The sequence below is a fragment of the Epinephelus fuscoguttatus genome, linkage group LG13, assembly GCF_011397635.1.
Source record: "Epinephelus fuscoguttatus linkage group LG13, E.fuscoguttatus.final_Chr_v1".
In the NCBI taxonomy this organism is placed as follows: Eukaryota; Metazoa; Chordata; class Actinopteri; order Perciformes; family Serranidae; genus Epinephelus; species Epinephelus fuscoguttatus.
In genome coordinates this window covers 42,523,629-42,535,889 of record NC_064764.1, presented here as the reverse complement: position 1 = coordinate 42,535,889, position 12,261 = coordinate 42,523,629, and the positions used below count along the sequence as shown (strand labels likewise).

General features: G+C 44.4%; 1 protein-coding gene across 5 annotated transcripts in view; it reads left to right on the top strand.

Moving 5' to 3' along the window:
• sema5ba (sema domain, seven thrombospondin repeats (type 1 and type 1-like), transmembrane domain (TM) and short cytoplasmic domain, (semaphorin) 5Ba) overlaps window positions 1-12,261 on the top strand; it is a 265,659-nt gene that overhangs the window by 187,085 nt on the left and 66,313 nt on the right. For all 5 annotated transcript variants that reach the window (XM_049594061.1, XM_049594062.1, XM_049594057.1 and 2 more), the window contains one exon: window positions 2,327-2,612. In XM_049594061.1, coding sequence (XP_049450018.1) covers window positions 2,327-2,612 — 286 coding nt within the window. The remainder of the gene's footprint in view (window positions 1-2,326; window positions 2,613-12,261) is intronic.

Below are 12,261 nucleotides of genomic sequence, written 5' to 3'. Positions count from 1 at the left end.
CAATCAAATACAGAAAGACACAGCAGCCACAAGGAGACACAAAACAACCACAGAGAGACACAAACAGACAAAACGATGCATAACTACAAAGAGACATAAGACCACCACAGCGTCTCTGAGTGTTTAGCCTCTGTGTAGAAGAGGTGGTGGGGCCCTTTGTGTATCTGTGCCCAGGGGCCCGTTGTGTCATAACCTGCCCAAGATGTGTCTTATTACAGATGTAAGATGTGATGTGTGGACGGCGTCTTTGTCTCCTCCTGCTTCAGTTTAAAATGAGACACACTCCATCACAGCTGTTAACAGGTCGACTCCTCTGTGTGTCTGACTGCGTTTATAACTTCGGCATCTCCTTTATATTTTATTTAGTTATTTCTTTATATGGGTGAGCAGGCAGCGGGGCAAATTAAGGTTTATTCCTCCCTTTGTGTTTGTGCTGCTGAGATGAGGTGAGTGTGTGACATCACTCAGATAAATGGGTCCCAGTGGGAGAACGGCAGCACAGGAGCGTTTTCTCTGTTTCATCGCCTGGAGTCAGTCAGCAGCTGAGGAAGACACAGTTAGCTCTGTTAGCTCAGTTAGCTCAGTTGTAGGAATTAAAGGGACAGCCCCCCCCCAAAATCAGAACTACACATGTTCCCCTCTTCCCTGTAGAGCTGTTTATCAGTGTAGACAGTTTAGGTGTGAGCTGCAGAGTGTTGCAGATATGGGCCGTAGAGATGTCTGACTTCTCTCCAGTATAATAGAACTAGATGACACTCAGCTTGTGGAGCTCAAAACTCAACATCAGTGTCTCTGTAGAGAAATCATGACCTGGTTACTCAAGATAATCCACAGACCTTAGCTGGCTAACGTTACAGCTCCGATGAGGAGTAGCGCCCACAATATTTGCATCTCATGCTGTCACGAGCACGAGCCGCTCGTCTGTGAGACGACACGCCTCCTACATGAAACTGCTCACAACAACGTGTGTAGATGATCTTGAGTTTCAGTGGTGACCTCGTTGGCCTCTGAGCAGATGTTATTTCAGGTCTCTGTGGGAGCTGGTTCCAGTAATTTTAACCCATTTTCCATTTTGTTTTAATACAGAAGGAGTCGGCTAAAAATGCTCCGTACATCCAAGACATAGTTTTGTTCTTTGAGTTATTCATTTGTAGATTAATCAGCAGCTTCTCAGCTGCTGTGGGATCTCACTAAGGTCATCTTTTTTGTGTAGAAATGTCCATAGGAGATTAAATTCCTTTTTTATGTGTTTAAAGACTCCATGGTTTGTCTTTATTGATCAAAAAAAAGTTCCTAAAGTCTGTGTCCATGAGGGATAAAGTCCCACATGGACCTGACGGGACTGAGGGCTGAAATGCAGCAGGGAGAATCTTGTTCTTTGCACTTCTCTCCAGATTAAAATGTGAATTCAGCCCATTTGTCGTAGGAAAGGCAACTCTGCTAATTCATGCTGACAAACTGATTTCTATATTATTGAATCATACAGTGAGTGGCTTCAGCTGGGTGGACACGAAGTATCTTTGCATGTGAGGAAGCACTGAAGCACCTTTTCAAGTGTAGTTTTTAAATGCTGTGAGCACCACAAACAAAACTCCTCTCACTTTAATTGTACCGAGGCGTCTGCAGAAAGGTCAGGTACTGTGCAAACATCTTGATAAGTCTGCACATAAAAGCAAAATCACCTTCATAATGAGAGACAGAAATGGTCTGAGGGAAAATATGATTTGGAGACTCTGATAGTTGAAGCGTCACAAAGGCTACAGACGTGTTTGTTCTATCAGTCTTTGCATGTTGAGTGTGAGACTAACTTCAGATTTTCACCTCTTTTTTTTTCCTGCGTGTTCTCAGCAGTGAATCATTGTTTGGTGATGAGTCATGTGTTTACAAAAGATGACAGTAACGTCCCACTCAAACTGTTATTCAGTCTGCTTTACGTGATAACCCGCCCAGCAGGAGGTCCATTAATCATCTGCTGTGCCACCGAGGGCAGTAAAAGCAGCGTGGCCGTCCAGTTAAACAGACATAGCTCCATGGATTTACCATCAAAACATCAGACGGATTTATTAGTAACCATTTTTTATCTCCTCCTCTCCTCCCTCCGCACCCTCTCATCTCATTTATGCTTTTGACATTGAGGCTCTTTTCCAGAACATCTTCACCAGGCGTGCAGCACTAGAATTACAAACTTGTTTTTATTGCAATCAATATGAAGGAGTGCAGAGGTCAAAGCAACAAAATCTACAAGATAAATGTTGCAAATATTTCTGTTTCCCTGGCGTCGCTGTGTAATGATCCCCCCCCCTCCCTCTCTGCTTCCTCCCTGCAGAGCCCCACTTCATCTCAGCCTACGACATCGGCCTCTTCACCTTCTTCTTCCTGAGGGAGAACGCAGTGGAGCACGACTGTGGGAAGACCGTCTACTCCCGCGTGGCACGAGTCTGCAAGAACGACATCGGTGGGCGGTTTCTGCTGGAGGACACCTGGACCACGTTCATGAAGGCGAGGCTCAACTGCTCGCGCTCCGGGGAGATCCCCTTCTACTACAACGAGCTGCAGAGCACCTTCTACCTGCCGGAGCAAGACCTCATCTACGGCATCTTCACCACCAATGTGTGAGTACACGCTCCTGTATCACAGCACTGCACCTGTTGTACAGGAAGGATTCTTACACAGGAGGTCTCTGAAGTGGGGAGACAGAAGCACATGTGACTGTGTTATAGTGCTGACAGGTGGATATTAGTGAGTGTGATGGCAGCAAACCAAAGTTCCTTTCAACCAGGGGTCACTACGAAGTCGTTGATAAACCAGTGCCTGGTCAGTGACCTCTGGTGTTAGACATTGATAGAAAAAGAAAAGAATCGTGTAAGATTGTAAAGCCAAACCCTGTTCTTTTTTCCTGAACCCAACCACGTGTGTGTGTTGGCTGAACGTAACCACGTGTGTGCTGTAAAGTTGGACATGTTAACATGGAGGTCTGTGGGGACTGACTCCAGTGGACGTTAGAGGAACCGCAAGTTTTGTCACTTCTGCGTTGGCTTCGTCTCTCAGCCCTGGTGGCTGCCACTTGCTTGTGTGTCTGTTGTTTCTATGAATCGTTGTTGGATGTGAAGTTGTAACATCAGAGCTCCTCTTGTACTCGACGCTCCACCTGTTGAGTGCTGCTCTGCACTCTGACATGGAGGTCTGCATGGCTGATTCAGCCACCTGCATTTTGTTTACAGATTATGGCTCTCCACTTTATTCATACTTTATGAAATATAATTAACCACACAGCTGATCTGAAGATGCAGCTCTGGCATGAAAAGTAAAAGAAACAGCTTCAGCTGAAGTTGATGAAGTTGGTGTCACAGAAGTAACGGAGTTCAGAGCCTCAACAGTCGGTTGTTTCAGTAAAGACACACTCTTCAGTTTGGGAGCACAGATGTCGTCACATGCTGAAACTCTTGGGTTCCAGTTTTCCTGGAAAAGGGGAGTTGATTTTGAATCAGCTTCTCGGCAGCACAGGGAGTCTCAGTTCCCAGAATCTTTACTAACACAGATCCCTCCACAGTTTATTAAATCTGTACAGGCACACTGAAATGATTAGTCAACACCTTGTTCATTACTCACAAGTATCACTCATTCACACAGCTCCACTGTCACCTTTATTATTTCTCCTCTGGGAGCAGTACATTTATTAAAAGCTTAGTAACTCACTTTGTCCTTTACATTCCCCACGTCTGTAACTGCATACTTTCTTAACCTCTGTCACCCCGACTCCCCCAAACATGGACCCATTTTATCTTCTTCCGAGGGGACAGGGGATCTGTAGGTGGAGACAGCAGGTCAACAGTGTATGTCACATAGAAGTGATGTACTCCATCTAAAACCTGGGAACCTGAAGATGAATTTGAGATGCAGCTCAGTGCTGTGTCAAGTTCTTGTCATAAATATGTCAAAATCATTGTTTTGGTTTGGTGCCTATTTAAAGTTTAGAGTTTACAGGGGTTTAGGACATCACAGTGTAATATTATGATGGAAATATATGATGACCGATCTCATGATCAGTTATGCCTCAGCAGTTTTTGTGTTAATACCATTTGAAAGTGCTAAATTTTAGGATTAATCAGTATGAGAAGTGATAAAAATGGTAAAACAAAATCCCTCCAAAATCCCACATTAAAGGGCGGCACGGTGGTGTGGTGGTTAGCACTCTCGCCTCACAGCAAGAGGGTTGCCGGTTCGATCCCGGGCGTGGGAGCCCTTCTGTGCGGAGTTTGCATGTTCTCCCCGTGTCAGCGTGGGTTCTCTCCGGGCACTCCAGCTTCCTCCCACAGTCCAAAGACATGCAGGTTAATTGGTGACTCTAAATTGTCCGTAGGTGTGAATGTGAGTGTGAATGGTTGTCTGTCTCTATGTGTCAGCCCTGTGATAGTCTGGTGACCTGTCCAGGGTGAACCCTGCCTCTCACCCAGTGTCAGCTGGGATAGGCTCCAGCCCCCCCGCGACCCTCAAGAGGATGAAGCGGTTAGAAGATGAATGAACGAATGAATCCCACATTAAGACACCAAGAGCTCGAGGAACACCGGAGAAAAAAATGCTGTGATTTGGTATCAGAAACTTTTGACATTTTGAGAATTTGATTTTCAGGGATTGATTGGAGAGTAACCCCCTTATTGTCAACCCAGCCTCTCTCTGAAGTCATTGAATACTGGTGCTTGGTCAGCGACTTCTGGCGTCACACACCAGCAAAAAAAGCTGTCCTCTCACGTTGGTATGATATGTGGCCTGTCACTGTTATTTGATTTGATGGTGGCCGGTGGCGTCAGCAGGAAACAGGGCGAGACAACAACGAAAGTTAAGGCTGCAGTGGTCCAAGTAGGGCGGGCAGGAGGGGGGTGGATGGGTCCAACAACCAAGACTTTCACCCAGGAGGCCGGTGTTCACTTCCTGTAAGATTGTAAAGCCAAACCCTGTTTTTTTTTCCTAAACCCAACCGTGTGTGTGTGTGTGTGTGTGTGTGTGTGTGTGTGTTGGCTAAACATAACCAAAACAGACAATGCATGTAACAGGCCGAAGTTGACACGGCGTCCCAGAACGTCAACAACCAACACACCCAGGGTACCTTGGACGTCATATGTGGACGTGGAAAGTCCATGACCAAACGTGGACATGTGACGAGGTCACAGTGAGGATGATGATGATGTTATTGTCCGTATACCTTTGATAGCCACATGTCCTCTGAATGTATCTGGTCTCTAGTTTGCGGTTTTGAAGTTTCATCCCAGAGGTCACTATAGGTCATTTTACACAGTGATGTTCGTTTAAAGAAAAGTGGTTACTATGGGGACCAGCATCCTCACGCATGAATACAGTCGCGCTTATTGAATCCACGAGAGTCTCAACTTTCCAGTCAGACCCACTTCATGCAAATTAAAGAGTGTTCAGGGACCCGGGTCCTGTGGACTCTTTCTTACAGCACTTGGACTGAAAGAGACGACTCTTTGTCTGTGACGATGCTCAGCCACTGTATTGAGATGTGCTCTGGCGACACAGCTGCCTGTTTAGGCACAGACATTAATGACCAGGTGCGAGGCAGCTTGAACACATCAGAGCTCAGCGACCTTCTAGCCGCCCCAAGATTGGAGGACACCAGCATCACGTCCCTGGAAATGCCACTTTCAAATCAGGACAAGATGCTGGAGACGCCTCTGACTCTCTTTAACCCTTGAGTGGGATATGTACGGGAGTGACGTGATGTTCGACACCTTGTCCGACACCAGGATATGATCTCATCCTGTCAGGAGGCAGAGCTGTCATAGACCAAGGTCCCGAAACAGCATGGTGTTTATCCAAAAAGTAGGTACGTCTGCAAAGGAGAGACTCTTGGAAAACCATAGAACCCAGAGTTTCATATGATACAGACATGTTCACTGGAGCTTTAAAGCTCCGCCCACTTCAGCTTCTGAAAGATAGTAATATCGGCTGAGGACGATCGCTGGTGTCGTGGCAGAGTGGAAGACGTTAAACAGCTGAGAGCAGATGATTAATCTCAATAAACATGAGTAGTAACCTGATACAGTGTCTGTGTCCTCCAGTTGTGCCTTAATTCAATAAAATAAAGCAGAAGCAATACTTCAACTAGAAATAAAAAAAGTTTTCTGACATTTATCATCTGAATTAGCCGAGTGTGTGTGTGATGAAAACAAATTGAGGACTGAAGGTGGAATTAGTTTGAGAACGGTTCATCTTGACTCCGACATTCAGCCTCTGTTATGTGTTTGTTATATTTAATACGAGCTTTGGTTTGAACAGGACGATCAGAGAAGCATCGGGACGATAAAATGACTGTGATCTTCTTCTTATCTGTACATTATCCTCAGCACTGCCCTCGCTGTCGAGTAGAAAGGATGAACAACTCTACAAAAACAAGCTGCAGCCGTGCTAAAGAGCCCTTCAACACCAACAAGAATATTAATGTGACACACACACACACACACACACACACACACACACCACAACACTTGATCTCCTTTTTATTTAGCCCTCAGATTTCATCACTTCATAAAGTTTGGTGCTCCGACACTCTCCCACCTTTACACAGAGACAATTTCCCAGCGTTTAGAGCCTCCCTGCTGCTGCTAATGATCAGTGTGGATGCATGCAGCTCTCAGCCGAGCTGGAAATACACACTGACTCACACTCCCTCTGGTGTTTGATTGCTCCAGGTGGGGGTGTCACACACTTCATTACAGAGAGGAAACACTGAGGGCCAGAGTGTGCACATTATGGCCCTTGTTATGCTTTTTATGTTCAGTAAAAGTCTAATTGCAGCACAACGTTTGCATGACGAGAGAGCGGCTGCATCTCTCTCTCAGTTTGCTCAGTCGGTCCAACACAATAATCCAGAGCAAGATGTCAACACAGATACTGGTTTTAATAATCAGTCAGCAGATTGCCACGAGATCTGTGTAAATATTTGTGCTCCCAGAAGGAATACTGGTCATTACTTTGGTGAACTTTTATCTGGATGAAGCATCAGGTCTCCAAAACTCTCTGACCTGAGACAGAAAGCAAAGTAATATAAACGTGTTCAGTACCAACACTTTTATATCATGAGCGGTAGTGAACAGTTCATCCTTTAGGGAATAAGAATATGTTAAAGAAGTGTTTCACAGCTGGAAAGATGGTCCTTTCATAAATACTTTTGAAGTACTTCCCTTACTTTGATGTCGGCAGGAGGAAAGATGACGAGAACATCGTTGTTAAATGTGAAGGTAGTGATACGAATGGTGCCTTTACGCCTGCCCTCTTTGGTTCGGATTCGTCGGCTGCACATCCATGATGAGAATCTCCCGTTCCAGCACATCCCAAAGGTGCTCTATTGGACTGAGATCAGGTGACTGTGGAGGCCATTGGAGTACAGTGAAGTCATTGTCATGTTTGAGATGATGTGAGCTTTGTGACATGGTGCGTTATCCTGCTGGAAGTAGCCATCAGAAGATGGGTACACTGTGGTCATAAAGGGATGGACACGCTCAGCAACAATACTCAGGTAGGCTGTGGTGTTTAAACCATGCTCAGTTGGTACTAAGAAAATCTCCCCCACACCATTACACCACCAGCAGCAGCAGCAGCCTGAAGCGTTGATACAAGGCAGGATGGATCCATGCTTCCATCTGAATGTGGTTTTTCCAATCTTCTATTGTCCAGTTTTGGTGAGAAAACCCGTGTGAATTGTAGCCTCAGTTTCCTGTTGTTAGCTGACAGGAGTGGCACCTGGTGTGGTCTTCTGCTGCTGTAGCCCATCTGCTTCAAGGTTGGACAAGGTGTTGTTGCTTCAGAGATGCTCTTCTGCACACCTTGGTTGGAACCAGTGCTTATTTGACTTCCTGTTGCCTTTCTATCATCTTGAACCAGTCTGGCCATTCTCCTCTGACCTCTGGCATCAACAAGGCATTTTGGCTCACTGGATATTTAATCTGGAATCTTAAGTCATCTGAGTCTGATTCATGTGAGAGTATTACGAGTTGTTGGTGAACGCTGTTGTGTTGGACCGTACCATGTGTGTGTTCATGTCTGCTGTGTGTCTGAGTGTGTTTGTTGGTATTCAGATGTGTTCTCTGTTCTGTCGGGGGGAGTTGAATCCTGCCTCTCACCTTCTGCTCTCTCACCTGGTAAGCTCCCTGCATTCAGCGGCACATGGCTGCTCTCCATCAGCCTGCAGCCATCTTTAGAGATAGAGCGGAGGAGAGAGTGAGGAGCCGTACAACGACAAAGGGAAAGAAAAGCCGGGGGGATAAAGAGTGAGAGAGAAACAAGAGTGGGAGGGAATGAGAAGAGGTAATGAGAAAAATCAGCGAGCGCCGAGCTTTTGTCCGTCGTCCTTTTGTCTCCTCCTTCCTTGCCCTTCTTTGCTGAAGCGGCTCATCGGTCCTCCCTCCAAAACCGCCTCCCTCATCGGGGTTGGATATGTTAATGCAATCACCACAAACACTGTCTCCATCTGTCTGGCCTAAATTGAACAGGCTCACAGCTGCTCCCAGGAGTTAGGGCTGTAAAGCAGAGTTGGAACAGAGTCCTTATCGTCTCTGTCTGCTCAGGATGTGGGACATGTCTCAACACTGTCCTCCCTCCCTCTCTTAGCCTTTTCATATATTCATTGATGCTTTAAAAATGACCAGGGTGGCATGTTATGGTGAAACAGTTGTACAGAAAAAACTAAAATTCTAATCAACAATCAAAAGTTTGTTTCATCTTGTCAGATTGAGAGACTTCACTGCTTTTCTTTGTCTCATTGTAAATTAAAGATCTTTGAGGTTTAATTACACTTAACCTGACCCAGAAGCACTTTATAGATGTCGCCTATGGTTCTGGAAATATTTTTGATAACCATTTACAATTAAAGGTCCACCTAGTCCGCCAGTTTAGTGTCACACCTCAATAATGTTTGGTCGCAGTTTTTAAGGAAAGATGAAGAAGCAGCAGGGGACAGGCTGTCTTTACTTTTGTGTCTGGTGAACTCAAAACTTTTTTGTTTCTGTCACACTAAACTAAAAGTTTTGAGTGAAGCTGTTTCCAAAAAAAGATTTAAGTTAAGTGAATTGGGGTTGACAGTGTGGCCTCAGTGTAAACTTACATAAAAACAAGATCCTACAGAAAAAGCAAATTAACAACAAGACATTAACAGAAGGAAAATATCTTTGGAAACCTTTAGAATATTTTCTCTCAGTCATTTCTTTACTTTAATATCATCTATAGTCGTTACTGGTGTCATAAAAACACCATTAAAATGTTGAGGAAATGATTCTGTTTATTTTAATAGCCGTTTATAGAAAAGTCACACTAAAAGATATAGAATTGATTTTAAAATGATCCAGATAATAATCTGAGTTAACAGCTTTATAGTTTGTTTGAAGCACTTTGTAATCAATATCTGCCCCTACAGCTACACACACACACACTCTCTGTCATCAAAGCACCTCAGCAGTGTATTTGTGCTAACTGCTAACCAGCTCTCCTCTCAGTGATAGGATGAGAAGATGCACTTTGTTTTAGTCAGCTCTTCATTCACTTTGTCATTTGCTAAGCGATAGATATCGCCCACGTAACTTTACACGCATAAAAATCCCCCTCATCCTCTGGGCGTCCTGGGGAAGAACATCTTCTGTGGTCACCATGGCAACTGGACGACGTCTCATTCCCAAGAAAAGACCTGATAAAACATGAGTAATGCCCAAACTGTGAACCCCAATCCATCCATGACACAACATTTAATGCAAAGTCTACAGATTGTTAAAATGTCATAAAAGTTCTGAGTTAAATCCGATCTCACCTAATTAGTTTAAGGTCAATAAAGAGCACTATCATTGTACACTTAACTATTTCAATTAAATTAAAATGTGTTAAAATGTTTATGTTCATGTGACAGAATTAAATGTTCAAACAACAGCATAATAGTTGGTACACTGACATAAACTTCCTGTCGGACAAGAGTCATGTGACACATTTATTTTGTGTCTGCCGAACTCAAAGCTTTTATGTTTCTGTGTTGTGCTAAACTCAAAGTTTTGAAAGTTTAAGCTGAGAGAGCAAACTGGGGTTCACAGTGCATGTGTCCACCTCCTCTGCTTGTAGTTTCAGATGGTCACAGAAGGAAGAAGCCGCCATAGAGAGCTTGTATGGAGCCAGAGCAGATATTATACGACTGTTTTCACAGAGCAGTTCTTCTCATAAACTGATTGAGACATTTCTAATTGGTGTAGTGCCCCTTAAATCAATCAATGGATAGAAATAATAACATGCATCAGATCAGTCAGTGACAGAAATAATCACTCAGCCCAACTGGAGAGTAGAGGAGGAGACGGAGAGGAATGAAATAAAGAAGGAAATGATTCAGCTGTAATTTTATTGAGATGTGCAGCAGCAGCGGCGGCGAGCGGAGCCAGGCGAGCGCAGCCAGGCGGGCCGTTATGTAGACGAGGGTTTTCACATTCCATCAGAATAAGGACACTTAAGACCTCCAAGCACGGCCAGGTCTTTTAATTAACTCCGGGCCCTTATTGGCAGGGTCCTCCTGTCGTGGGCTTGGAGCAGCAGAGAGAGATTCTCCTGCTGAGGTGTCTAACCTGCCATTACTAACTAATTATGAGCTCCTTATCTATTGCTGGGGGACTGCACCGACCCCACCACTTCACTCCAGCTGAGAGGGCCTTGTATCTGAGAGGTCGGGTGGGGAGGAGGAGGAGGAGGAGGAGGAGGAGGAGGAGTGCAACAACTGGTCCTGTTAATTGATTAGCAGTAAAAAAAAAAAATGACACAGTTATGAACAGTGATTTATCATTTATGAGGCAAAACTGCCAAAGTTTGGATCAGCCTGAGTTCTTTTACGTGTTTGTCAAATGGGAACGCCCCTCAGACACTTACTGTTCGCTGACAATAAACATGGAGACGGAGGAAAGTGTTTGCTTGGAAGAGTTGAGCCTGCAGGTGGAAGATGGCGCTGTTTTCTTAATGTTAAACTTTTATTTAACCAGATGAAGACAGGCTAAGAGTCCATATAAGACTGCATTTTACTTATAAACACATTTATACGTCTACAGTCAGTGTATTACCTGCAGTAAATGGAGGTGAACACGCTCCCAGGGTGGAGAGCAGACAGGAGTACACAGAAGCTAAACAGTATAACATAACAGCTGTGGTTAGTTCGGCTCCAACAGTCACTACTTAACCTGATGGGAGGCAGCAGTAGTTCAGCTAAGTCCCTGTGTTCTGTGATGTAAAATTACTGTTTCTGTCAAAGGAGTCTGGTGGCTGTGAACGGGAGCCGCAGCAAAACGTTTTATAGCCTCTTTAAAAAAGGGTCAGCTAAAATAATCTGCATCAGTTTAAACGTGCACTGTATTAACATGATTTCACTGCTTTACCTCGCCATCAGAGTGCCTGTCCTGACGGGGCACAGAAGCTGTGATCTTTGCCCTCCTCACTGTCACCAAACTCCACTAACAGAATCAGTAATTGTACCTCACATCACACAGGAGTTGCAGGTCGACCCCGGCCTCCACTGTTTAGTCTGTTTGTGTTTCTGTGAGACTTTCAGAAACAAAATAACGTGACGTCCACAGCTAAAATATACACTTTAACCAAAATTGGAGTTTTGGGATTTGAATCCATAAAGAATACCACTGGACAGCTACAGAATGATATGGTAACTAGTAGAGATGGGGAAAAAATGATTTTTAGATGCATCGAAATTCTGTGTTGAATGATGCGAGCATCGAGGTGGAAAACTCACATAATCGATTTTCATTTTATTTTTAGATTTATTTTTCAAATTACTGTAACTCTTCAACAATTCACGCTATCGATGTAATTCCAGCAGATTCTGATATAAGTGATTACGGTGGTGACGTCATTACCTGTGGAGGAGGGGAGGGAAGCACAGCAGGAGGAGAGTGACAGCTGACAAGGAGAGTGCAAGTTGGAGTGATTTAGCGGCGTTTTGGTGGCGTTCATTGTAAATAACATTTAGTATTTTGTTTTTTTGAGAGCTTTTGAGTTTTTTTATGCCGTGTTTTTGTCATGTTTTCACCATAGTTGGTGTTTTTATAGTTCATAGATAGTTATAGTCAGTTATAGTTTTGTAAATACTGGAGGAGAAATGTCGAGGAGGTCGACGAGGGACAGCAGAGTCCTGATGAGATTTGTGGGTGAGGAGGAGACTGGTGGAGTGTCGTCATCTCAACCATAGCAAGTGATACAGTTTGTATGCACTGGACATAT